At 40.1% G+C, this 23,256-nt stretch overlaps 1 protein-coding gene and 1 long non-coding RNA gene across 8 annotated transcripts; one reads left to right on the top strand and one right to left on the bottom strand.

The window, feature by feature from the left end:
• Positions 1–214: 214 nt before the first annotated feature.
• Positions 215–16,692, bottom strand: HELB (DNA helicase B). Its single transcript, XM_064449066.1, has 13 exons — positions 16,289–16,692; positions 14,608–14,982; positions 12,176–12,402; positions 9,924–10,796; positions 8,711–8,882; positions 7,723–7,864; positions 6,610–6,740; positions 5,485–5,569; positions 3,969–4,028; positions 3,213–3,417; positions 2,266–2,400; positions 1,571–2,020; positions 215–632 (listed from the first exon to the last, which is right to left on the bottom strand). The coding sequence occupies exons 1-13, from the start codon at positions 16,659–16,661 to the stop codon at positions 543–545; spliced, it is 3,318 nt and encodes a 1,105-aa protein (XP_064305136.1). The 5' UTR covers positions 16,662–16,692; the 3' UTR covers positions 215–542.
• LOC135313031 (uncharacterized) lies at positions 16,434–22,241 on the top strand. 7 transcript variants are annotated; one of them, XR_010372590.1, is made up of 6 exons: positions 16,600–17,647; positions 17,923–18,249; positions 18,356–18,538; positions 19,085–19,159; positions 20,172–20,391; positions 20,494–22,237. It is a non-coding gene; the product is annotated as an uncharacterized LOC135313031 (long non-coding RNA). The 7 variants fall into 7 exon arrangements; XR_010372588.1 differs by adding an exon at positions 16,434–16,561 and having other exon boundaries at positions 17,503–17,647; positions 18,356–20,391; positions 20,494–22,239; XR_010372586.1 differs by having other exon boundaries at positions 19,085–20,391; positions 20,494–22,239.
• Positions 22,242–23,256: the final 1,015 nt, after the last annotated feature.

The following is a 23,256-nucleotide window of genomic DNA, read 5'->3' as shown; positions in this document are numbered from 1 at the left end:
GAAAAATTTTCTGTGTCACTGATGGCAACTTTTTTGTTCTATTTATAACAGATTAAAATCCATAGTCCATTAAAGCTTCAGGCCCATAATTCCGCCACCTTAGAAAAATCTAAAGTCCCCTTTGTAAATTGTTTTTTGACTCAAGAGCAAACGGCAGTTTGGGCATGTCGTTAACAGCCTCCCATCAATTCTGCAGCATTGAGAGACAGATAAATCTTGGTACGGATGGCTGCCATTTTTAACCCTAGAAATCCTCATGTGGTTTTAAGGAAACATCTGGCTCTAGTAAGACCTGCAAGGCATTCTTCACCAAGATAAAAGAAGGATATGATTTTTGATGACTGACACACCAAGGAATCTCCTACTAAAAACAGATCACTGAGAACATAAGAGAGGCTCGCTTTAAGACAAGCTGTTCTGCATAGAGCATGCAAATACAGGGAAGCCTGTGAAAATTATCTGCCTGCCTGGCTTCTCTGTTCCAAAAAATCTTGAACGAAACAGGTTCAAGAAAGGGTTATAACAGGACAGTTAACTGTTTGTTAGCTTTTGAAAAGCTTCCTCGGCGTTGGCTGTCCCAAGGTTAGATTCTGAAGCCTGGCACACCCAAGTGGTGAATCTTGTACTGGTGTCTGTCAAAACAAAACAAAAAACGTTGTCAGCGTTTGAACCAGACCTAGCATACAGTAACAGTGTTAAAAAACAAAAAGCTCTTTTACTGTGACAGAGCGCAGAAATCAGATGGACTTAAAAAGGCATCTGTTAACATGTTTGGCTGTATGAAAAGCTACAATTCGATTTTATGCAAAGCTTCCACAGCAGGTCAGCGCCTAAAAACTGACTCCTGTATGCAACTAATAAGCTAATATAGGCTAAGCTAGCCAACAGCTCACCCCAATGAGTAACAAGATGTGTACATCCACGGACTGGTGCACCTCTCCTGTGACGACAGGCTGAGAGAGTTGGGGTGGTTCAGCCTGGAGAAGAGAAGGCTGTGGGGAGACCTTATTGAGGCCTTTCAGTACTTAGAGGGGGACAACAGGAAGGATGGGGGCAACCTCTTTAGCAAGTCCTGTTGTGACAGGACAAGGGGTGATGGTTTTAAACTGAAGGAGGGTAGATTTAGACTGGATATAAGGACAAAATCTTTTACAATGAGGGTGGTAAAACACTGGAACAGGTTGCCCAGAGACGTGGTAGCTGCCCCATCCCTGAAACATTCAAGGTCACGCTGGACAGGGCTCTGAGCAACCTGATCTAGTTGAAGATGTCCCAGCTCACTGCAGGGGGGTTGGACTAGATGACCTTTAAAAGTCCCTTCCAACCCAAACCATTCTGTGATTCTACGATTTACTGCTATTAACATCGTAACTTATTTTTCCCTATTAGTCATATATTACTCTGGGAAAACATCTGCCAAACTTTGTGTCACCAATTTCGGGTCATCTTGAAAATAATTAAGTAAATAACAATAGAACAATCACAGCAGTAGCTGGGTGACTCACAGTGGGAGAAAAAAAAAAAGCACGCACAAGTTTAGAACAAACTTTCTCAGGAAAGAGCTACTTACAGAGCAGGGTTTCATAGCGTCCGCAGAATCCTCTGCAAGAGTTTGCCGTCTTTTATATGGACTTTGGCGCGACTGGGCCATCTGCTCTTCTTTATTGCAAATTGCTGACCCGCCCTCTTTAATCGAGTCAGTCAGAGGCTCAGGCGGGTCAGGAGCACCCTGACCTACAGCAACAGACCGAGTCTCACGCTCTTGGCTTTGCCAGCTTTTCATCAGGGGAGAGGAACTTTCTTTGGGACAGTTGCTTGTTTCTGCAATTGCCTCTTTCAAAAATCTCTGTAAGCGAGTTTTTCTGGGTATGTTCTTGCTCGTGATGGCTCGCTTGAGGTTCATCTCTTCAGCTATAACATAGACACGGCAGCGTCCTCTGGTCACAGCTGTGTACACATGCTGCCAGTGCTGACGGCCAGGATTGCCAACCACATAGACAACAGTTTTTTCTTCAGAACCCTGAAACAAACATGTTTAAGAATGCCTGATCAAAGAAAGATCTCCAGTAAGTAGTTAAAAAATACTCACAGGAACAAGGCAGTTGAAGACAACTAGGGACACTCTCAAGAATATTTTGTATCCTGCATTCAAGGAATTTTAGCTTCAAGAGAGCTTCTGACTCTTCACATGAAAATACAGCGCATGAGCAAGATAAAGCCATGAAGTTTTATAATTTTATAAGATCACAGCTTCCTTATATTTACCTGAAATGTGTGAATTGTTCTGGCCCATGCATGTTTTATATGACACAGCTTCTTCAGTGCCTTATACCTCACAGTGAATGTGGAGCCGTATGTGCTGCTGATGGTCAGTAAGCGCTGTTTATCAACTTCTACATCCTAAAGAAATAGCACAAGAGCACTCAGCAGTAAGCTTGCATCAGCAGTTTGATCAATGTTTCTACATCTCTGTCTGTCTGTATTCTATCTTTCCCTGAAATTACAATAGCTGCAACGTCAACTGAGTGAAATAGTTCTAGAAGACACTAAAGCCAAAAGATTGCTATCTTTCTCCAACTACCTTCAAGGAAAATAGCTTCACCGTACAGGGCCTACCCTAACTCCTTCTGTTTATCCTAGGGCACAGTGAAATACACCAGCAAGGCTGTTTAACAATTTGTTGCCACCAGCGGAGAAGAGCCTACTCTCTGCTGCCAACCCTGTGGGGTCCCCCTTTCCCATGCACAAACGTTGATCCTTTCACAGGACCCTCTGCTGAGTCAGCTCAACTCACCGAACCCAGCAGAAAAATAGTTTTTTGTTGCTGCATTTTTCAGTCAGCTTAGTTTTCTGCCAGGGGAGACCTCGAGCTGTAACGTTATTCTTTACTTAAGACTATGTTTCTACCTAGATCCAAAAGATTAGCCATTTCAATTACAATACATTTGAGCATTTACAGAACGCATTTACACTGGACATGAGCAGACCAACTGAAACACATTTTACAAAAACGCCCAGATATTTTATTTTTTAATTCTCTATTGTGAGTCAGCCTCTTTCCTGCCTTTCACATGGTGGTTTAGCAGAAGAACTAAGTATGTATTATGGACTAAAATTGTTAAGTGTGGATTGTTTTGTTCTGGGGGTTCAACAAGGACCGAACCAGTTACCACTGGGGCTTTTTTGTGCAAGTTCTTGCAGCAAGAACTTACTCCTGTTATGAAAAATATATCTCCATTGCACAGTCGTTTGCCCTCCTCAGCAGCCTCTGTAGCGAGGGCGCCTTCGCCACCTTTGCATTCATGGTGATTAGGATCCTTTCTCAAACCATGGTCTGGCAAGAGATCCTTGAGATACACATTCCGCGTGCAGGAAATCTTGTCACCAATTTGAAATGAAAGTCGGTTCTTACAGTCTCTAGGTCAGTGAAAGAAAGAGGGAGACACGTATTTACAAAGTACGCATTTACCACCTCTCAGCATTTCTTCTCCTTCCCCTCCCTGTTCTTGGGCTAGATTAGAAGCCTTAATAATGTTCAAAACAGTTAAGACAACTCACATTTAAAAGATGTTTCCTGAACTTTTGTAAAACCTTTTGGTAAAAAACAGTAATACGGGGTAGCACCAAAATCCTGCTTCCAAAAAATTTTGGAATCTGTTTAGAAATCATACAGTGGCAAGAAATAATTAACCTTGAGGGTTTTTTTTTTCAAGTTGCTTTTATGTAATTTTTAAATATTCAACAGTAACTCAGAATCTTCTAATTCACATAATGACAATTTCAATGAAAGGCAGTTTATGTTCCCTCTGCTCACAGTCCAGGTTGAGATCAAAGAACCCAAAGAAAGTTTATTATATAAATTATTTCTAACATAAATAATCAGATCTAGGTGTAACATCAGAAATTTTACAATCTCTAGGTTGCTGGCCTGCTGAACCACTTTCAAAGTCAAAGTGAGATTGGCTTACCTGGTCACGTGATTCGAATAGTGCTGGCAACAAAGTTCATTTATTAGCTCGCAGTCTTGCCTAAAGCATACAAAACAAGAACATGAACAAAATCATGATGTACAAGACATACAGTTACATGCAATGTCACATTAGCATCAACTTATAAATAATGGGAAAAGCCCATTTTAGCTACAAGGATCTTCCACCAACAATTAAACAATCGCTGATTCAGAGTTCAGAAGATAAAGCCATAAAGAAACAGTTTGTCTAAATACCACAGAAAGTGAGGCAAAGATGTTTGCGATGCATACCTAGATTAGCTGATTTGGTTTGAAGATAAAGAAGAAAACTAAAGAAAAACTAAAACCTGGACATACTATTTTCTGTCTGTGGACATATTAAGAATAGTCAGAAGATGTATTTGCTTTTTAGAGACCTGGAATTTTAACTTTTAAATGCAGATTAAGTGCCTACAAATATATTCTAGAAGAATCTTATACGGAAATCATTAATAACACTCTTGTACTTGAATGCAGATTGGAGAAATAAAATTGATTTCAGAGCTACTCAGCATTCACAACACACAGGTGAACTAGCAAAAATTTATAAATCGCTTATTTGCACACTAGTAACCTGTAAATAGTGTGTGGTTTTTAATGGCTGAGAAAAGGTTCTTCACAAATAAAAGTGGAAGAGTTTTTTCTTAAGTACCCTTCTGTGCAGAACTGTAAGTTTATGGACTGTTGGTACTACTGGACGTTACGTTTATCCCTTTGGTGTCTCTGTGAGGCCACCCGTACTATCCACCCGCCTGTGATGGTTCACATCAGTGATTACTAACCTTTCCAGTCTTTCTTCAGAGTGTGTTAGAGCCCTGCACCCCACCCCTTCTTAAATGACAAGTACTGTGCTTCCAAATATCCAAACTGTAGGCATTCACCACTGCCCAGCAGGAGCACTAATACCCATCAGATTATATGACTAAATCTGGCCCTCGTCACATGGTCAAAACTCAAGTATCTTCTGTCATTTGGTCAACGTCCGCCTGTGACAGAAGCACATACATGTAGTAGGTCGTACGTTCCACCACACGCCCTGGAATTCACATCTGCCACAATGGGATGTGTTTGAATATGGACATTTCTTTGTATTTTTTGAGTTCCTCCTGCAGCCAAGCCCTCACCTTTCGCTTCTGAAGAGCCCTGCACTGTTAGCAAACACCAGAGCACAGGCTCTCAGAGAATCTACCAGAAAAACTGACGTCCATCCTTTGCTTCTTTAACATGAACAGTACAGACGAACATGAACACAAAGGCAGAAATCATGGTGCAAAATAGCATCAAGCTTATAGAAAAATGAAGCAACTCTCTGTGGAGAGACTGGGGGCAACAAGAAGGTACAGAAAAAGACACCTGGCCTGGTGTTCTCTCTAGTAATTTTTGCCACCAGTCTCTCCAACACAATGCATTCAACTATTTTTAGATTGTGGCTGCTAGCAAGAATTTTTTCAATGTTTGCCTGCATGCTCCGTTACCTTCTGAAAGCAATGAACTGTGATTGCTTGGCATCCTGCAATCCTGGTCCTTTTTTAAGTAAAGCCTTTATGGCTGCTTGCAAATCTGTTTTAGAAGACATAAAACGTAAGGCATGAAAATATGCAGAAACAATTTAAGAAAGAAAAACAAAATTTGATATTAAATTGCCTTTGCTTATTTCTTGCTTCAATGACATTTCAACTTGTTTAAAACAACCACCCCAAAACACAAAAACACCACCCCCAAAAAAAAAAATCTCACAGCACAAAACACCCACATATATACTCCCCCAAAGGAAGTGTCTTGTAGTTTTCCCACTATTAAAATCTGACAGACAAGAGTGATATGACAGGAGAGGAATTCTTATTTCTCTGTGTTAAACAGCTGCATAGAGCAGATTTCATGCAAAATAAGGTTTTGATACAGCACATTAAAGAGGTAAAGATAGAACATTTTAAGCCACAGACCTATACATTTAGATTTCACAGAAGAAATTGGCTTTTAGTATTCTGTCTGGTGAGTAAGTTACTATAGTAAGTTACAGTGATAATATTAGCACTATTTTTCTTCCACATTCCCCTTGATGTTTTTGATGCATATAAAGTAGAGGCCACTCAATCCACTTATCCAGTAAAGGTCAAAAAACCTAAAACAATGACCCTAACCCTGGCCCCAAAACATTTTTGAAGAAATACCGGTGTCCTCTCTGGTTCCATTTTCCTAACTTGATTCTAGAGTTGGGAGCACATTCATGTGCAACACATCATTCTGTTACAATTTCTGTTTACTCAAATGATTCATCTCTGAAAAACCTAAATCTTTTAAGGTCTGACAGTTCCAATTACAACATAAAAAGACGATCGCATCTGATTACACTGGCAGAAGCTGTACCACCCATATTTCAAAATGTAACTGGTGAGCTGAAGCTCTACAGTGTATCCTTTGCCCTTAGAGGTCTTGCAGTGTGCACTTACAGAAGGCAAAAGGAAGCCCTGAATCTAGCATTTAAATTCATACCACAAACAAAACCAGACTTAAACCTTCCCAAAATGCTAGTTCCAGCCAAACAGTCTATGCTTTACCAAAGGGAAAGTCAAGATCACAAACCGACTGTACACACTTACTGTCACAATCCCCACCAGCTGGCAAAGCAATAAGAATGAATTTCTTCTCTGGACTTGGCATTGTCATTTCTTCATTCCAACCAGAAACTTTCAGCACCTCATCAAATTGAGGAAGCTTCCGGTGAGAGATTCTTGACCAGAGCAGTGGAAGGAAAACAGAAAAGACAAATTATTTCCAGTTAAAGGTTTCTAGTGGATCACCATCTGCATCAGCCCGAAGTTCACCATTTATAAATTTCTGGTCACCTACACTACATACACCAAAAGCGCTTTCTTCTGAGCATAACTTAACTTCACATTAAAAGAATTGGTAATTTATTCTCTAAACCCTGCAGCACTGCAGCAGGTACTCAGTATTACCCATACAGTTCTTCTCATGGGAGCACACTGGAGTAACACAGATGCATTACCAAAAAAAAAGCGAGAGTGTTTTTAAAACACTTAGTAGTTCTTGAAATCTTGCAAATGTTCGGAATATTCTCAAATTCCAATCGGCATCAGAAGGTGCTGGGCTTTCAGACCTCGATTTTGTTGTTTGAGGTTTAAAAAAAAAAAAGAAATCATGCACTGACAGTAAACAGGATTATTTCCAGACCAAAAGTAATGCAAATTCTAGAAACATTTAGAGGTTCTAGGTATAAATACAGCAAAAAATAAAAAGAAACTCCGATTTAATGGCCCTTGACACCTACACTTCCAATGCAATTCAGCCTGTTTTAGCTGTTGTCACACTTACCAGCAATGTCTTTAAAACTTCCTTTTTAGAGAAAACAATTTTAAGTCATTTCAGAAGGCATAAAGTGATTTGTGCACACACAACTCATTTGAAAACAACAGAGAGTATTTGATAGTGAAATACGTCCAATAAAACTCATGAGTATTCCAGCACACACATTTTTTTGTCCAATACGTATACTCCTGGAAAAATCTGTGGGTGTTTGTTGTTGTTTTGGGGGTTTGTTTGTTTGGTTTTAAAACCAGCGTTACTGATTTTGAATAAGAAACTGTAACAGAAGCAGTACTAGAGAGACAAATCTGGACACACTACTATTTTGCAGGTAAAGGACCAGGCCTGCCACAAGAATGCTTCTTACTTACATAAGGAAATCCTACCTTGATGCATTATCTACAATTAGTTGAGATTCAGCTCTGTGATTAGTTTGCAGTTCCACAGAAAAGCCTCTTGATTTTAGACCCTCAAAGATATCAGCTAACATGTTTCCTGGGTCTATGCTTGGTAGTTGTCTAGTATCACCTAAACAGAATGCAGGTTAGTTTTTGTGAGAAGCAATAACAGATCATCTGTTAAAAACTGTCTAAAATAAACCCACTGGAATTAATAAATACTCAACCCTCTACATAGTAACATACTTCCTCAATACAATTCATGTGAAATAAAATTTCAAGAATCTACGAAACTTTGTTTGGGGAACGAGGCTGTACTGTAGTTTAAATTTTTCATCTCAGTAATGCTTCACTAGCAGGTGCAAATCACTCTGCATGATGAACACCAACAGTGATCACATCTTATTCAAACACATTTTGAAAAATACATATATAAAAGCAAATGCCATAAACGGCATACCAAAAAGCATACCTCTGCAAAAGCACAACATTTTGATTTTACACTTCTTTCTTTTCCTTTCTGAATTAAAACAAGACGATCCTAGCATTAAGAATGACTTTACACCTCCCTTCTAACATGTGATTCGTGTGCTAACACTAGCTTCTTTAAATTTAAGGAAATCATAAAAGTCTTCCAGCTGCAAGATGTAATTAAGCTACCACATGGAAGTCATAATACTTTCAGAATCAGACAAAACAGTGCTAAACAGAGAATGGAGATACTGATACTTTCATACCAACAGTTGAGATGGAAAATGGTCTACCTCATCTGACCTTATGAATATGGAGAAATACCCAAGTACAGAACAACGTAACATTTTGGGGGTTTTAAGAGACTCAGTGAGACCAGTGGCAGCTCTGATACTTGCACTGTATACTGTATATTATTAAATATTGTTAAATATAGATATAAATACATATACATTTATATATATTTATAAATACTAAATATTGCTAAATTTGCTTTTTCACTTACCTAGAATAATAAGTTTGGCAAGCTGAGCATGCTCACACAAAAGTTTTAAAACTAAACTAAGAACGTGTACAGACACCAAACTTCCTTCATCCACAATCAGAATCGTCACAGTAGAAAACTTCCACGGTTTTACTTGTTCACCCTGCTTCCACGATTTAAAACTATAGATGATCTAGAAGCAAATGGAGATAAATCAAGCTCTGACACTAATCAACCATAAACAACTGTCTTATAAAGGTAGCCAGAGTGTGGTATCTTCTAATGTTGTATTTAGAGCTATTATCTGAAATTCTGAACTTAAACCTGTAAAGACTCAGACGACTCTACCATTCAGTCTTATTTTCCTCCTTGGTGAATACATTTCTAGCTGAGATTATCAACACTTAGTTAAATAAAAGCACAAAAATGCATCCTTTTCCTCCTGCGTGGACCCTAAAGACTATAAGGTCAGCCATGAGGTTGCTCAGTAACAGCACACCTCCAGCTACAACTTGCTGACATTAATAAATCCCCAACATGACATGGGGAAGAGGAATAGGCAACTATCCACTCCCCAGAGATAAAATAAGCCCATGGTACTTTTTATGTTATTATAATTTTGGTTTATACAGGTCATTCCATGCCTCCGTCTTCTTGGCACCTTCCACTACCTATAACAAGAGAGACTTGACCAAAGTTTGTTAACAAAGAGCTTGCTTTCTACTTTTTTCTAAAAAAATTTGCACAATATTTAACAGTAATTAAGAAAACACTGTGTGAAGGAACTTTATCTCATTAGCCAACCCCAGGCTACTAATGTATGTGCAGGTATCAGTATGATTGCTAGGCAACAGGACACTAGAAAACAGCTCTGCCATCTAGAAAGTATTTCTGTCTTAACTAAACAAAACCAAAAAAAAACCAAAAACAAACCCCAAAACCCAGGAAGCTAAAAAGACCAGACACCCTAGAAAGGCACAAATTTGAGATGTGTATGAGTAGAAAAAAACACCAAAGTTACAGCAAGTAGTAAATAATGATTTTAAATCATTGATTTATGTTTTCCCCAAAAGCTAACGCTCTCTTTTGAATGCTGACAGGTTCTTCCTAAGCATTATCATTAATAGCTATGCATTTCATAAAGGAAGTTCACTAATAAGCTTTTTTTTCAAAACAGGGAGGGACAGTGCCAAAAGGTCTTTCAGAACACAATTTCAAGAAAAAAAATCCTTACCTGATGCAGTGTATATGCAGGAAGCTTAGTTTTCTCACTCAAAAGGCTTGCTGCCCTCCCTGTAGGTGCAGTAAACAGTACATTCAAAATTCTTTTTGTGCACCCATCCTCTGACTCCCAGTGATAATCAGAAGTGTTCCATTCCTCAGATGCATCTAGGTCTTCTTCAAAGTCCTTAGAAGCAGCTTCCACTTCTTTTTCCATCTGCTTTAAGTGACGAAAAAGGCAGCTAACTACTGTACTCTTTCCACAGCCTCCTTTTCCACTTATGATTGTGACAGGATTAGAACAAATCTTTTCCATAGCAACCACCTGATCTAAGTCTACCTCTGCTTTACTTTGGGTACCAGACGTAGCCCCCACTTCCTTTTCAGGAGAGTGATTTTCAGAGTTATCATTGTCTGGATTGTTTTCCTTCAGGTGTTCCATTTCATGAGCCTGGCTAACATTCATTTTGTTATCTACCATTTCTCTTGATGTCTCAGAAACATTAAGTATCTCTCTCACATCAACATCCAGTTGCCATGAGCTGTTTGACAGAAGGCCACCTATATACCTTGCAATGTCTTTTTCAGATTTGTGAAGATAAGGCAGAAACACTAGTTTTTTCTCCCTAATCACTACTTTCTGATCTTTCAAAAATTCAAGAGATTGCCAAACATGCTCAATGGACATATCTTTAGATACAAAACGAGCTAATTCATCTTGATCTTCATAAGTGTGTCCCATTTCTCTACACTGTTTCTTGAGTTGATCATACAGAATTAATGCATTCTTCTGCAAGTCAGGAATCTTCCTGTGGAGATGTTCACACTGACAGAAGGCGGCCCACGTTGCCTCACAGTGAGAAAGGTTCAGCTCCCTATAGATAATCTTCTCCCCAAAAAGAATAAAAGCAAACACATATTTATTTCAGAAGATGTTAGCCTCTTGCTGAGTAATGTTCCTCCTAGTAAATACAAATTGCAGTTCAGAGGGTGGAAGTCTCCAAAAATGTATGTATTTTTCACAATGTATGACATTATAATGCCTTTCAAGCTATATGAAAACAAGATATTTAAAAGTAAGATGGAATAGCAATTCCCCTCAGTTACCCTTCTGCGCAAAACAGAAACTTTAAAAATCAAAAACCTGGTGCAGAAATTGGATATTAGGGAGAATTTGTGCACACCTAATTAGCACAGTTTCAAGTAAAGGTGCAAAACCAGTAGAAACAGAGCATAAGAAAGGCATTAGCCAGAATACTGTACCCAATTCCAAACATGCTACTTCAAGAAATAGACAACCTTTACAGAGACTACTGCAAAACAGTAAGGCTGAGATGTGCAAAAAAGATGATCTTCTGAAGGGAAGAAAAATGAACTGGACTTGCTAAGCCTTAAGAGAAAACACTAAAGAGAGTCTTCAAGCAATAAAAAAAAAAAAAACACAAGCCGTGAGAATGCAGGTCCTTGGTACAAGAAACAAGAGAGCAACACGTCTATATTGCACCAAGGAACAGACAAACTGGACATCAGGAAAAGCTTTTCAAAGGAAAAGATGTGAAACACTGAAATGTATTGGCTAGACTGCTGAATCTCTGAAAATGAAGTCTTAAGGACAAGCCAGAACACGTCAGTAAAAGCACTGGGGGGGCTGAAGTAGAGGATTAACTAATCCCATTTCTGAACTACTAAACTATAGCTCCCATCTGAGGTACAGGAGTGCTCAGATGAGGTGCAGCAGCAAAGCTGCACAGCAAGCATAGCAAAGGAAAACATGAAGGTAAGCAGCAACCACAAATCCCATTATAAAAAAGGATAACGACTAGACCAGATGACTTATTACAGCGTAACTTACCTACCTTACTACGAAAGCGTGGACACTGTTCTATGTATTAAGAACAGAAAACCTCATTTGCCAGTATAAAACTGAACAGTACAATTGAGGGTTTTAAAGCAGTTTTCTTACTTTTGGCCCAACTACCTCAATTATTTAATTTTTCAGTTCCTTGAAGGAAAGACTAAGCAAATGGTTGTAACACCACCACCTTTAAAATCTTCTGAGACCCATTTATTGTAGACCAACTACGAAAAAAAAAAAAAAATCTTTGCTAAGCCTGAGTCCTGTAAATCATCCATTTCCAAACAAACTAAGCTTACCTCCTGCACGTGCCCAGTTAATAAACTGAATGTAACTGAAACAGCGCTGTACTCTAATGAAGCTCAAATGTAACAAACAACACTTTTTTTACCCTGCTTAACGTTACTTACCCTGCTGAATCCAAGTTTCCATGGTTCATTCTTTAATATCTCATCCAATTTTGTTAGCATTTTGTCTTGAAAGTGTACTTCCTCACCATCCATACCATTGTTTTCTTCCATGTTTGTTTGCCAATGCACCATATTCAACAGACAGCAAAAATGGCGTGGCAGAAGAATGGGCAAGAATTCCAGTATCATCGGAAAAGTCAGAGCTACCAATACTGCCTTTCCTGCAACTGTATGCACCATAAACCAAGAAAGTTTTAAGCAATATACAAAGATATTTGTAAAGGCAATTTAAACTGACTCTAGCTCTTATCCTCCTGCTTCCCCTACATCCAAACCATCCCTAGAGTTCTTTCAGTTTCTTATTCTTTGTAATCCAAATTCTTTTAAAGTCTGTTTCCCCTCAACTGCCTTGGGGGGGGAGAAAAAAGTAAACAGATGACAGATAAAATTCCAGCTAAATATACTCATTTGGAAAACACGTATTCACCTTCCCTGTTTGTATCAGTCTTGGCATCTGCAAAAGGGGGATAATGAAACTGATTTGCCCTAAATCTTGCTTTAGAAACAAATTTTCAAAGGAAGTGAGACTTTCAGAAGTTTTATCTCTTCACAGGAAACAAAACAAAAAGTAATTTTTAATGGAGTGTTAAGGAAAGTTCAAAATTCCAAAACACCCATTTTTCTTCAGTTAAATACTTTTTCTGATCACTGTCTTACCCACAGAAAGGCAAAGCCAAAATCTTTTCCCTTTGAAGCAAACAATTTACAAGAATCAACACACACTACTTCTAGACAAAAGCATCATGAAGGCTTATATAACAAAATGCTTGAGCCCATAACAATGACAACCAGGAAGAAGTGACAACAGTAATAGTGACACCACCACGTAAGGGTGGGTGGGTTGTCATTTCTATTGCCCAATGATAGAGAAAGAAGAAAGCTTAATTTGTATCAAAGTCATTTAAGTTAGATATTAGGAAAAATCTGCCAACTACAAGAACAGGATACCAAGGCACACTGCACAATCTTCAACACTGAAGATTCATAAACATATTAGACAAGCTTCAATAAGAAGCGATCCATATATCCCATTAAAACTCAAACAGCAAACTAGATCCAAGTTTCTATCACTATAGATTCCTTTCTCTTTGTGGTTGTGAAAAGATCTGAAGTCCGTAAATAGGGTTTAAGAACATTTCTAGCATTACAAAACCATAAAAAACAAGCCTGAAGACCAGAGAACTGTGAAAATTCTCCTCTCCTTACACTTGTGACTTGGGGTAAAGTGTAGCAGAAGCTATGAACTCTCCTGTCAGACAGGATCTGACCTCCAAAACAGCCACCTCCACCTTTTGACCTGCCACTGTCCAGTCAACCAGGTACTGGAAGACTTTGTAGACAGACCCACCTGTCTGTACAGATTTATGCACATTTATTGTGAATTTAAAAGACCTCCTCCATTTCAGAGTACTGAATCCCACGGCACTGACACCTAAGAGGCTTTATACAGCATCAACCCCGGACTACCTACGTCCACATCCGGAATGTGGCATAATGGAAGCCAATCATCAGAGCAAAATAAGAGCTAGGGCTGAAGTCACGTCCCATACGTCTTGTCTTCCCGTATTTCAGTGTTTGGCTTCAGACCAGTTACATTCTGGCCCCGTAGACTGCATGCCCATTAGGGGTTAGAGCATCTTAGGTATGCAACTGAAACACACCTTTTGGGTTTCAGCCAGCAGGAATACAGTCAATACTCTCAGAGACTGCACCACCATGGGGACAAGAGGGATGTCTGTTTCAAATGCAGACTTTTGACCTAGTCTCTAACATTCATGTAGGCACACCAACAGAGTCTGCAACAGGATCCTCAGCAGTCCTGAACCATCTCGATGTGGGGACAACTCCATGGTTTCCGCACTCTGCTCCCCAGCTGTATCTAGATTCTGCTGATGGGCAGGATTCAAATACACTTAGACAGCCTCTTCAGTGCAGCTGATTTGGACTACACTGAGCTCATTCGCTGTTCCCCTGCACTACAAAGAAGCAGCTATACTATTTCCAAACACGTATTTGTCCTAAAAAGCTACACCATGATGTGTACGCAGTGCTGAACCCATTTTTAAATAAGCGTTGTTGTATTTGAATAAACTATAGGAAGCCAGCACCACTGTCTTTGCATCCCTAGCACAGACAATTCTGCTTAGTCAACCTACAGCTTCAGGAAATTTCTTATCTGTTTCCAACTGTACGCCTATCTTTAACTGGTCAGCTGTCCCACTGTCCGCAAATTTTTTAAAAAAAAAGAATCTTTGCATGTTCAAATTCATCTGAATATACACTTCGTATGAAGACACATTAACTTAAACACAGTATCCGAGATAAAACTCATTAGCTTATAAAACAACCAAAATCGCACAGGATATACCTACATGATTTCGAAACATAGTAGAAGATGTCATAATCCTTGGTGTCCCTTTGTTTCTCCCCTGTCCCTAAGTGTGAAACTTGGAACTGTTTCAACTTTTCTTCAAGATTTCTAAAACTCAGCCTAGACTCCATAGGGAGCCAAGTAAAAAACTTTTTTTTAAAATCCTCAGGAACAGCACATTCCTTAAGAAAGAGTGAAAAGACTTGGCGATTGTTTTCTTCTATATCAGTCCGCAGAAAATATGACGGATATCCTTGCACAAAGTACTTCGACCCCAATTTTTTAGCTTTAACATTAACTCTCCACCAAGGGTCAATTAATGGAAAACGTCCAACTACTTCATACTCCTTTTTGGAGTTGTCTTCTTGTATAACAACTGAATCATTAAAAAGAAAAAGAAAACCACTGTTAATAGATATTCATTAAATCAGTCATAAAGATTAAAAGTTTGGTTTGATTATGAGTTTTGCTCGTTCAAAGCTTACTTTTGTCTTTTGTATAAGTTGCAGTAGTAGAAGTAGAACAGGGGTTTTCATAAACTTCCTGATGTCAGTCTTTCCAGTAGCATTTAAAAACAAAAGCAAAACCATCCCCAGAAACAAGCACTAGAACTGCTTCTCTAAGTATCAGAACTACAAAATTAAACTTGCATATGAATAGTTATTAAGCCAACTAAACACACTGGCATATGGTTTAATATTACACCATCTACATCAAGTCAAGTTTGCAATTCAATTTCAAGGTTTTGCCACGAAGCGTTTCATCATGGTGCCAGCATGCTCTTCGGATATATGCATATACCGAATACCTCCTGTAACTGAAACCACCAAAACTGTAATATAAAGTTACTAATATAACAACTTCATTAACTGCAATTAATATAACAAACTCTTAACACTTTGTATGACTAGTTTTGCCTCCTCTTTCCCTCACAAAAATTAACACATTGTTCCTCAATCCAGGACTGGGGACTAAACGCTATGACCAGAACTAAGCGAACACCTGCTTTAACAGGATCGTCTCACTAAACCAGAGTACCAGCAGCATTTAGGTCTACAACAACTCATCCGTTTATTTTCCCCTTGTTATTTAGCAAAATTTATCCGTATTTAAAACAGTTTTTGGAGAAAATATTCCCACCAGGCACAAGTTGCTCCAAAGTCAGCTGCTCTTCTAAGCACTAAATAGAAGGCAAGGAATCATTAAGGTCAAGTAACACTCTTATATGTCATAAAAGTAAAAAACCAAAATGCATCTTTTGTGTAAAGTTAACTTGAATGGAAAAACTTCATGTTTTCTTGCTGTGGACATAGGAAAGCGGGAATTGTACTGCGCTTACACTACCTGCACGAGATTTATCACACACTTCGGGTCATTTTCCCTTTACTTGTCATGAACTCGGAGACCGGGGAAGGCGCGAGTTTCGGTTTGGTTTACCTGAACACACGACACGAGTAGGCGGGCGCCTCCCGACGCCGGCGGGAAGGCTGTCACGCACAGCGGCCGAACGGGGCCGGGGCCGGGGCCGCCCCGCCGGCCCCAGCTCGCTCGTTTCAAACAAGCAGCGCCCCGGGCCGAGCCCAAACGCGCCTCCGAGGGAGGCCGCGGGCAGAGAACGCTGGAGGCCGCCCGCCCCGTCCCGCTCCCGCTCCCGCTCCCGCTCCGCTCCCGCCGCGCCTCACCGGCTCGGCGCGGAGGCAGCGCGGCCTCCAGCTCCGGCCCGGAAGCCTCCAGGAGCGCGGCCTCCGCCAAGTGCTGTTCCTCCTCGGCCTCCTCCTCGGTCTCCTCCTCCGAGCCCGCCGCCGGCCGCGGAGGCAGCAACACCCCCCACAGCTCCACCACCGCCTGCCGCCGCTGCCCACACACCGCCATGCCGCTACAGCTCCGAGCCGCGCCGCCCGCCCCGTGGGATCCCTCCGCCCACTGCGGAAGGAGACGTCGAGTGGGAACGGCGAGTCCGTGGGGAGGCTGCGCGGAGTGGGGGGGAGACGAGTTCTGGGTGGTGTCGCGCCGTGGGCCCCGGCCGGGTGTCGGCGGTGGCCGCGCCGCCCCCATTCCCCTCCCGGCGGCGTGGGGGGGCGGCCTGAGACGGCCGTGCGGGCCTGGGACCCGCGGGTTGCCCTGAGGCCACGCACAAGGACGGCGGCCGGGCCCGGCGTGGGGGGAGCTGGTGTTCGCGGTGTGACCGCTCGGGCGGGAGAGACACGCGCGGGTCGTGGCAGGACTGAGCCCAGACCCCCACCATCGTTGGTACATTGGTACCCTACTGCAGAAACAGTGCGTTTTTTAATAAATCAGGTGATAATTTGCATCTTTACATGACCCCAATCACAAAACCATCAAATCATAAAATCAGATTTCCAATATATCCTATTATATTTCACCCAGCTAACCCACACGCACACACACCCCCACACACACCAGTCATATAATATTATGTACAAATTGTTTTCCAGACCCTCATTTAAAACCACCCATACTTCCCTGTATCATAACCCCGGGCAATGCATGTAGCTGCTTAGCCTTTGCTTTTGCTCAACACTGCAGATCTTTGCCTTTTCTGAACTTCATCGAACAGTAGTTTCAAGTTTCCTTGGAGCTCATCAATAAAAATACCAAGCCATATCATAGCATCACAGAATCATTAAGGTTGGAAAAGACCTCTAGGATCATCAAGTCCAACCACCAAGCCAACACTACCATGCCTCCTAAACCATGCCCTGAAGTGCCACGTCTACACATCTTTTAAATACCCCCAGGGATGGTGACTCCACCACCTCTCTGGGCAGCCTGTTCCAATGCCTGACCACTCTTGCAGTAAAGAAATTTTTCCTAATATCCAATCTAAACCTCCCCTGACGCAGCCTGAAGCCGTTTCCTCTTGTTCTATCGCTAGCAATATGGGAGAAGCGACCAACACCCACCTCGCTACAACCTCCTTTCAAGTAGTTGCAGAGAGCGATAAGGTGTCCCCTCAGCCTCCTCTTCTCTAGACTAAACAATCTGAAGCCCACCAGAAATCCTGCTCTTCAGTGATGAAAGCAAGTATTTCTAGGATCTGTTTTAAACTGGTTTTCATTGGTTAGTAGTCAACAGGTTAATATTTACCATGTTATTATGTAGCTCTATTTTTTTAACAAAATGTCACATACTTGTATTTCTGCATGTTCACCCCTATCAGCTAGTATATATTTTCATCAAAGAATTAAATCGAGTTTGTTTGATAAGGTTTATTTAAAAAAAAAAAAAAATTCATTTTGCTGACCCTAGTGTTTTCATTTGCCCCATTTAATTTTTTAACTGTATTTTCTTCCAGTTTCTCCTTTGGTTTGCTTTGGATTGATGTCACACTACCTAAACTGGAGCCCACTATGGATGTCTTGCTGCCACTTCAGAGACCTGGCATGCAGGTTAAAGGAGAGGCAAAAGCAGTAGGTGTTGGTGAAAAGGCTGGTGGATTCTTCCATTTGAAATTAAATAACTGGGTGTTTTTGCACTCCAGACCAAAGTGCAACCTAGAAATGCCCACTATTACTCTAAATATAATGAACCAGTCTAGGCACAGCAGCAGCTATTTTGCCAGGCTTCTGAGAAGCTGTCAGCAGCATAGGCACACCCTTCAAAACAGCAGCAAATGTTCTTTGTAAGTATGTTTAGAAAAAAAATATATATAATAAAATAGATCATTATACAACATTTCTTTTTGGTCTAAGCTAAAAGAGACCTGATCCTTTACCACATTTTTTCAGGACTACCCTGCAAAGATTGGCTCTCTTTTTGCCAGCTTCCTCCTTACAAAACTGAGGGGCCTTCAGCTCAATCACACACAGGAGCATGGACTATCCCCTTGTCCTGGCGTGGTTCTCTGACACTTCCCCATTTCTGGGAATACCTACATTACTGTGTCAAGTAATATCTATAAAAAGGCAAAGGTATGTAAATAAAATTTTTATGGTTTTTGAAACCATAAAACCATCCAAGTCTCGTGCAAACATAGAGCTTTGAAATAAATGTTTTCAGTTCTTGTGTGAGTTAACTTAAATAATGGTATGCTTTCTCCAGCTTAATTCACAGATAATGAAATAACTCCTTTACATGGCAGGCTGAAAACACATGGCTTATAAAAGTGAGACAAGAAGGGGACAGAGACATTCATGTTAATTCAAAAAATTTAAAGCATTAGCTTACTGAAGTGCTTAACGGTGTTATGCAGCAATACATTTGAATCAGTGCTTTAAGATACTTTTTTATTATGAAACATCATTTCACATTTAACTGTGTATTTGTGTAAGTGAAACTGGATGTCTGAGGGCCCCAGTCTATTCTGAAAATACAAATTTAATACCATATACAGCAAGCATGAGCCTGGAATTTCCTTGCCTTTCTACAGTCCGTACTATACATGCTGAATTCCTGTATGGTGTCTTACATTTCCATTCTTCTTTGTCATTCAATTAAGGAAATACCCTATTTTGTAGAGACTGAGGAACAGATACTGAGGGTTAGATGCATCCTGATTATGAGTGGCTTTCTGTGTGCCCAGCTTTAAATAGGTAAGCCTTGATTTTCAAAAATGTGACTATTTGCTGCTGAGGTGGAGTAAGACTGGTTTTCTAGAGCTAGGTGGTCCAGCACTGAGAGGATCCTTTCGAAAATTTGACTCCAAATGATTTGCTCATCTCCACAGTCTAGCCAAGTTTGAGGTTCTCACCTGCTTGCTTCTCTTTCCTCCCCTTACTCAATACTGCTGGCCGTGCAGTTAGAGAATAGAAGCTAAAGTAAGTCTTTGATTTTATGAAGTCAATGGTAAAATTATTAACTCTGATGTAAGAAGGATTCCATCCATGAAAGTCATATTACAAGAGTGAAAAATATAAAAATAAATGAGCAGTTGCTTAGATTTAGAAATTTGCAACACATATGTGCAAGAAAAGATTGTTAAGCATTAAAAAACAGATGAGCACAAGGCCAGGAGATTCAGTCAAAAATTACTCTGTCATGAAGGTTTTAAATCATAGTTTGAAAAATACTTTGAAATCTTAGAACAGCTTTGGGGACTACCTTTTTCTCCATCATGCCTCACTTTAAATTCCACCTCAAAACCCAAGAATGTACAAGAAAAAGAAAACACACTTTAACAACCCTATGATTTTACCTTCTAATGCACCATAATATCACTGGCATGATAATTTGTGACTCTTAGAGTATAACCTGACACGACAGTAAAGAATTTATTACTCCTCTGTCTATGGGGAAAAATCCATTTATAAATTTGAACTCAATATTGCTGCATTCAGTGCAAAAAAAATCCAAAGCCCTAAAAAGCTAGTAGTCACAATGAACAAGGAGAGATCATTCGCACTGTCTCTCACTGCTTTGTGTCCTGACACACAGTAGCAGGTTTTCACTTAATAAAAAGTACGCACACATAAACCTTTTAAATTGGTTTTTGAAATCCTACTCTGAAAACAATTTTCAGAACATTCTGGCAGGTACCATTTATACAGAGAAGGGTTATATTAATGCCAGCCTCCAGAATTAAGTGAGACTTGCTACATTTCTTAGTGTTGCCCCGTGCCAGACATCACCTCTGAAGAGATGGCTAGCAGCTCATCTTTGAGTCTGCCTAGGATCAGGGCGGGATCCCCCAGCCTCAGATTCATTTGGATATGCATTGCTCCCTGATACTCTGCTGGGATTCAAGAGGTTCCTGTCTGCCGAGCTCCAAAAGTCTGAGTTTGCCATCCAGGATCATCAACTGGAAGCCCTCAGTGCATGAAATTAGGTGACGTATCTAGCGCAGCAGGAGGCAGGAGTAGCGAAAGAGGTTTAAACTTTCATTCTTCTTGAGATAGAAGGGTTTCATTTTTTCACTGTGATCTTTCAGGGCGCCATAGAGGAATCATCTCCACAACAATACTTCTAAGGAAAGGAAATTATGGACAACAGCAACCCAGCCTAGCTGCCTTTCAAGATGCTAAATTCAAGTGCTGGACCTGAATGACAGTGAGCTCTCCTTACTGCTAGTAATGAGCTTCCTGGAAGACGACATGAGGCCCAGGAGTTGTCAGCTACCACCAGTATGACCTAATGTTAGAGGATGGTGGTTTTGGAAAACTAGGGATCCCATAAGCTGGTGCCAACATACAGAAGCTATTGGAGGGTGGTGGCTAGTGAAAAGCAGCTGTAAATTGACTGCAGATAAATTAAAACTGCTACTTACCAGAGTTTCTCATGTGAAACCTCTTCACAGCTGGATGACATTTCTATAGATAAGGCAGAAAGTGATAATTCCACAGACATTGTTTTTTTTCTGCAGACAATGGATTACAGAAGATGTCAAACATGCCATGAATGACATATATATGTCTCACAGGCTTTATTAAATATCGAACTAGCAGAGCTTGGGATGTATGTAAACATTAAAAAAAAAAAAAAAAGGTACAGCATAATTAATCAATGTCTAGAAGGGGGGCTTTCTGAAAACTTGAGAGTTGTAGGATAGATTCCCCTGGTCAGCCAGATGTAGAGATTTGACTTGGAACTCTGCCAATAGAAACCATAGCATTAGCAGTAATGTTGAACTCTGCTTGGAAAACATGCTTGGCATTATCAGAGCTTTAGGAAGCAAGACAAGTTCTTTGCTTTTAATTCAAAGTTCTGACATGGGACTGCTCCCTGTTAAAGCTTCAGAAGAATCTAAAAACAAACACAACCTTTTCATTATCCACAAAGACTGATGAAGCCTTGATGCAGTGTGCAGAGCAAATAGTTTGAAAGAGATGTCAAAAAATCCTACTTAAAAAGACCTGTTTCTAAAAAAGTAGAGAACAAACAAACATGTTTGGTAATGTCATAAAGCTTATTGTCCTCTATATAGCCTATATGGTCCTCTATGTAGCCCTTTACAATTAAATCCCTTTTAAAAAAGTTCAGCGATACCTTTTTTTGTGCCTTGGCTATTGGCTCTTGTTTCATAGCTTTGTGTGGTGTCTCAGCACCCTCTCATTCTTTTGTCTGTAAGAAACATAAGACAGAAGCTGTTTCACTGTTCCCTCAGAGTACCTGGTATTTAACGTACAAACCAGAATTGCCATGCCAAATAGCAAATGCTCAACTATGATTGGATATAACCAAACCCTTCTTGTGTACGTTTATGCTCTTCACACACCCAGGCTAGTAACACTTTTAAGAACCTAATGCAGTGTGTAGCATAAGGCCACCTATCTTCTTCTTTGGCATTAATGCAGCCATCCTAAATTTCCTCAAGCTGTCTAAAAGGGCTTTGCCATATGACACAGCAACACCAGCTTGTGCTGCAACAAAATGCTGAGTACAGCATGGTTGCCAGACAATAGCATTATCTCTTGATCAGACACAAGAGAGATGAACTTGATTCAAGGGCCTATGAATATTACATAGGTCTGGCATTCCTAGGGGTTGTTAATCAGAGTGTTATTTTTGCAGTGAGTGTGCTGAGATTAGGTAAGAATTTTCTTCTTTTGTGTAAGATCTCGGAAACTTGTTATTATAGCAACTTTAGTCTTACTTTTAAGAGTCAGGAAGTTTCTAGTCTCAAGGTTGTCAAGAAAACAGATATTAAATATGCTCTGACAAGCCCTTACCTGCCTTTCTTATAGGCAGTGTTCTTTATGGCCATTTATTTCCTATTCAAAGACACGATAGATTCATTTTCAAAAGCAAATTAAAAAATACTTTTTTTGGTGTTACAAGACTATATTCCCAAAAAAACTGGTAGCAGGAAGAGAGCTTTCATTCTTCTTTCTTCCCAAGACACAAAATGTTTGCAGATCTGGCATATCTTTCCCTTTACAGAATGGTGACCTCATCTGTAGGGCCAGGGTCGCTTTAACTTCACCACAGTGTTGCAAGGCATTAAAAAAAATGATGTTACAAGTTTCTTTTCTGTGTCTGAGGGAGCAAAAAGCAGCCCCAACACAAAAAACTTACTGGATAGAATGGCTGCTATCTTAAAAAAAGGTAAAACTTTTTTATAATTAAATGTATGTGTACAGAGAGTTCTACGTGAATATATTACATTCATTCACCAGGCTCCATATCATGCTTACAGGTTTGTATCCCTCAGGAGGGAAATCCAGAACTGTTATATAATTCTCTGGGAACAGATAAAACCTCCCTTAACAGTGTTTTGTAGTGGATAATACTTTGCAGTGCTTTTTCTAAAACAGCCTATTTCTTGGTGGCTTATATAAGAAGAAGAAGAAAGAAAAGACTACATTATCCCAATGTGTTCCATTAATGAAAAGGCTAAAGAAAACAGAAAAAAACCGCACCAGAAAATCAAAGACCAGCCTTCCTATGAAATTCCTGAAAACTCCCAGTGCTATTTGTAATGGAAGTTTGGGTAACTATAATGACCATAGTATAATATTTTGGTTTGCCTTTTTTTCCCCCCAGCATCCTGTCACAATTAATGGTTTGGAGGAGAAATAATTTGTGAATTGCAGAAGTCTGCATTTTTGCAATCCAAACTGTTCGTTTATGTTTATAACTATGTTGTTCTGTAATAGTGTAATCTCTACATTTTGGGTGAACCAAACAGCAAAGATCACAGAATCACACAATCACAGAATGGTAGGGGTTGGAAGGAATGTCAGGACATCATCTT

Source organism: Phalacrocorax carbo, chromosome 1, assembly GCF_963921805.1.
Source record: "Phalacrocorax carbo chromosome 1, bPhaCar2.1, whole genome shotgun sequence".
Classification (NCBI taxonomy): domain Eukaryota; kingdom Metazoa; phylum Chordata; class Aves; order Suliformes; family Phalacrocoracidae; genus Phalacrocorax; species Phalacrocorax carbo.
Note: the sequence above shows the minus strand (reverse complement) of the source record. Positions and strands in the feature narration are given on the sequence as shown.

Coding starts and splice junctions, on each gene's coding strand:
- HELB (XM_064449066.1), bottom strand. CDS start 16,661: ATGGGGGCGGCGCGGCCACCGCCGACACCCGGCCGGGGCCCACGGCGC. Junction 5,570..6,609: donor AGCTGGTGGGGATTGTGACA/GTAAGTGTGTAC, acceptor CTTCTAAAACAG/ATTTGCAAGCAGCCATAAAG. Junction 3,418..3,968: donor TATTCGAATCACGTGACCAG/GTAAGCCAATCT, acceptor TCACTGACCTAG/AGACTGTAAGAACCGACTTT.